General features: G+C 44.3%; 2 protein-coding genes across 2 annotated transcripts in view; both read right to left on the minus strand.

The window, feature by feature from the left end:
- Positions 1-3793, minus strand: part of LOC108973882 — a 174436-nt gene that overhangs the window by 27901 nt on the left and 142742 nt on the right. The gene's annotated exons all lie outside the window — the stretch shown is intronic.
- Positions 358-2701, minus strand: LOC108973886 (neprilysin-11). The gene has a single exon (XM_018941393.1). It carries the CDS (start codon positions 2682-2684, stop codon positions 447-449), a length of 2238 nt encoding a protein of 745 aa, XP_018796938.1. The 5' UTR covers positions 2685-2701; the 3' UTR covers positions 358-446.

Below are 3793 nucleotides of genomic sequence, written 5' to 3' on the forward strand. Positions count from 1 at the left end.
CAGAAACCTCGTTCCTAAAATATGGTTCGAAAATTTTATGCCAAAAGATGGCATAATAGAACCATTTCTTTAAGAAAATTTAAAAACGGCACCAAAATATTGGTCCACGAGCAAACCCCTCATCAAAAAGTCAGGTGTAAATGGCTACTAATAATGTCCCACTGAAGAAAGATACAGGGTTTTGTTACTATCCCTAGGCGCTCTACTGTTCACGGAACAAGGTAGAGCGCTGTATTTTGGAGGAACCCTTTCTAGTAGAACCACAGTCCTAAAGGGTTCATCGGAAGCACCCCTATACCCCACCACAAAGCCATCAAATCAAACCACGATGCATACTCTCTTTCCAAWGCTCCATGCACAGCTTTATTGTAACCTACAAATAACGGTATATACAATGAAATACAGTAACTATACAATAATATGCAGTAGGTCCACTTCCWATTCCGCTATTCCTMGGCCCATATTCTGCATTTGTAGGGTGGATTCATGGGGCTATGCTTGCCACAACCGTATGCCGACGCGAATTCCTCGAAATTGCTCACCACATTGTTGACGCGCACGCTATGCGCATCATGCAGATTATTGGTGCGCGACGCATTGGTGCCACACCACGTTTGCGCGAAGCTCAGGAAGAAGAGCTTTAGCTGTTCCGTCGTTAGGGTGTTATTTACACCTACACTGCGTCGGTAGGTTTCCAGAGCGAGGCGCAGGCCCTCCGTATCGGCGATATTCTCATTCAACGTCACCTCGCCGTCGTCGTAACGCTCGCTGAGATAGCAACGCGATTTAGTGCCAAATCGTATTATAGCTTTAGCACCCCAGTTGCCCACCATATTCCCCGCCTGATCGTAATTGAGGCCGTCGTAGTCGAATCCATGCATCAGCTCGTGCGCGATYACGTRGACGAAGCTGCCGTATATTTTCGCTGCATCCAGGCAGTTGTGGTAGAAGGGCGCGCGCAATATACCTATTGGCAGTTCGATGGCGTTCTTCTTCAGCCGATAGTAGGCATTGACATCCAGTGGTCCGTAGTTGTTGTAGGCAGGCGGTGCGCTCCGTCCTGTGAGCAACGTTTCGAGCACTTCATGCAGTTGGCTATGCGTGCGCCAACGCCACAATTTCAGCAAATTGRCRTCGTGGTTRCCGCCCAGCTCGATAGTGGATGGCAAATGAGCTTTGCTGACGTTTGCCGCTTGTGGCAGCAGCAAGCGCATCGCATGCAGCTTCTSCATACCCAGTGATTTGGTGAGCGCGTCGCGTTCAAAAACATTCGTGGCGTTCAGCGAGTGTTCAAATTGCATTTTCAGCTTTTTGAAAATGTCGTTCAGGGCGCTCTGCGTATGCGCCATATAATTAGCTGCATCCCCTGTGTCGCCGTACTGCAGACGCATGAACATTTCCGTTAGTTCCGCTGGCAGAAAAGCGTGTAGTTGTTGTAAGCAGTAATCGCGCTGCTCTTGAAAGCTCTCCTCATCGTGCATGCTCACCTCGAAGTGCGCCAAAAACTGCACCAGCAGATATTTAGCAAGCACCTCCGGTTTAGTGCGCTTTAAGAAATCGCGGAGCTTGCGCAAATACGGTATATCTGCCACAATTAGCARACGTTTAGCGTAATCGTTGGGCAATTCATCGKCTATATCGCGCAGAACCACACCGAAATATTCASGCAAATTCAATTCGGGCAGCTCAGCTGCCAACGACGACAACGTTTGTGGCTCGCGCAGCAGCAACAAGCTCTCGCTGGGCACCAGCTCAAACAGCTGTTTCTCAAACTCCACCACTTCGCCGGCAATAGCTTGCGCGCGTCGTACACGCATGCCCAAATCCAGCATCAAATATTTCACGTACCGTTTGTATACATATTCCGAGTCGCTATCGTATTGCGCCGCGTTGCGCGTTGGTTTGAGCAAATCGAACGCTGGCGCCGATATGTAGAGGATTTGTTGCTCCGCTTGTTGCCAGTTGCTGGTGACTAGTAAACGCCACAGAGATTGCACGCCGTAGCGGCGCAACTCCGCGCTCAAATATATGCCCCACTTCAGGGTGGTGTTCGCGTCGATCGTCTCCCAATTGGGGTTCAGCACCGGCCACTCGCTTATGCGACGTAGCGCGTCGGTGTATGTGCGCAATGTGGCGGCTTCCACATTCAAATGTGAACGCCCGGTGTAGCTGTTCTCGCCTGTAACGCGCTCGACGCATGCATTGAAGAAACGCACTGCAACCTTTTCACTSCGCTGCAACGTTGCGCGCATGTCTGTATGAAGCGCCTCTTGCTTTTCCAAAAGATACGCCACTAATTGTTGTTTGTTATCCGCTTTGACGGCGCTCAGTGTGTCATGTGCACCGCGCGCGCGCAATTGATATGGCGCGCGCCAATTACCACATGCGTACTCATAGAAATCGTCGCAAGGCCACATTACGTCGTCCACATAAGCGTGCATGGTGTCCAGTTGACGCGGCCAATAATCTGCTGAGCAAGMAGGCGGTGTAYTTTTAMCGCTAYTGGGCGCGCTGGTGGGTGCAGGTGTTGCATCGCTGTGGTCCACATACGCGTACGTTGACGTGCGCTCCTCCGTTGTTGCAGCGGTCGCGGCGTTGACGTCACTATTTACATAGCCCAGCAAAAGCAAGAGCAAGGTTAAGGGTATACGGGTAAACAACACGCGCCTACAAATATTTCGCATTTTAATAGAACTGCTCAGTTTTGTGTACACTTTCACACTGAATTCCACTGTGCGCGCTTTGGACAAACGATTTAAAAGCGCTTTAACGCGTCGCCGAGTCATTGATAAGCGTTTTCTATCGCTCTCATTGATTCTTTTGAGCGCGTCGTGCTTTCGCGAATTGTTTTGTTTTGTTTTGTGCTGTCGCGGCACAGAARGAAGCTTATCGCCTAACCGTGGCTCGTGAGAATGCACAAATCGCTCTCAGCTGATACGAWTCACAATTTTATATTGTAAAAATAATCAAGCCGACTATAAAAAGTTATATACTTTTTTAAAAATATATATAGTAATAGTTAATGCTTTCTTATCGGAAATGCCGCGYTCTTGAATAGAAATTCTGATTGATAGTGATCATATCTGTAGACTTTAAAAATAGTTCTATTTTTCATAGATCTACAATGTTATTGAGAAAATACGTACGTGTAGTTAATAAGGTATTTATGTAGGGAAAAGGTTAAAGCAATTTGAAGTGTTCTTGAAAGAGTAATTGCTGCCGGTTTTGCAAAAAAAAAAAAAGGGGAAATACGTACATTTCTCTTTCAGACATAGTAATATTCTTTACGTTTATAGGAAAATATTTAAAATTAGCAAACTATCAAATATTACTAAGAAACTCTAAAATGTTTAATATTTTACTTAAAGTATAAATTAACTTAAAACTAAGAAATATAAATATTAAAATTTTAATGCAATGATGATGATATAAAATTATTATTATTCTTTTCAGCGGAAGGTGCGATCTCGGAGTGGTAAAATTAACCGATCAAATAGAAGAAAATATAACCATTGAGATGTAAATGTAAGAAAATTGTAGAATAAAATAAAATATATATTTCCAGAAGAAAGTTTGAAGGTGTGTTTTTGTGCAGATGAAGGATGATGAAGATGTGGTTAGAATTTTAAAATTAAAGAAACTAATAAAAAATGCTATATGATTATTGTTCTAAAACAAACATTATTTTAAATGCATTTTTTGCATTAGAATAATGTGTTTTGTTATAAAAGTGGTTACTGAATTGCACTAGGGACAAAATAAAATATATCAAAACAATAAAAAATAACAAAAA

Source organism: Bactrocera latifrons, unplaced genomic scaffold (genome assembly GCF_001853355.1).
Source record: "Bactrocera latifrons isolate USDA-ARS-PBARC rearing strain unplaced genomic scaffold, ASM185335v1 scaffold_51, whole genome shotgun sequence".
Taxonomy (NCBI): domain Eukaryota; kingdom Metazoa; phylum Arthropoda; class Insecta; order Diptera; family Tephritidae; genus Bactrocera; species Bactrocera latifrons.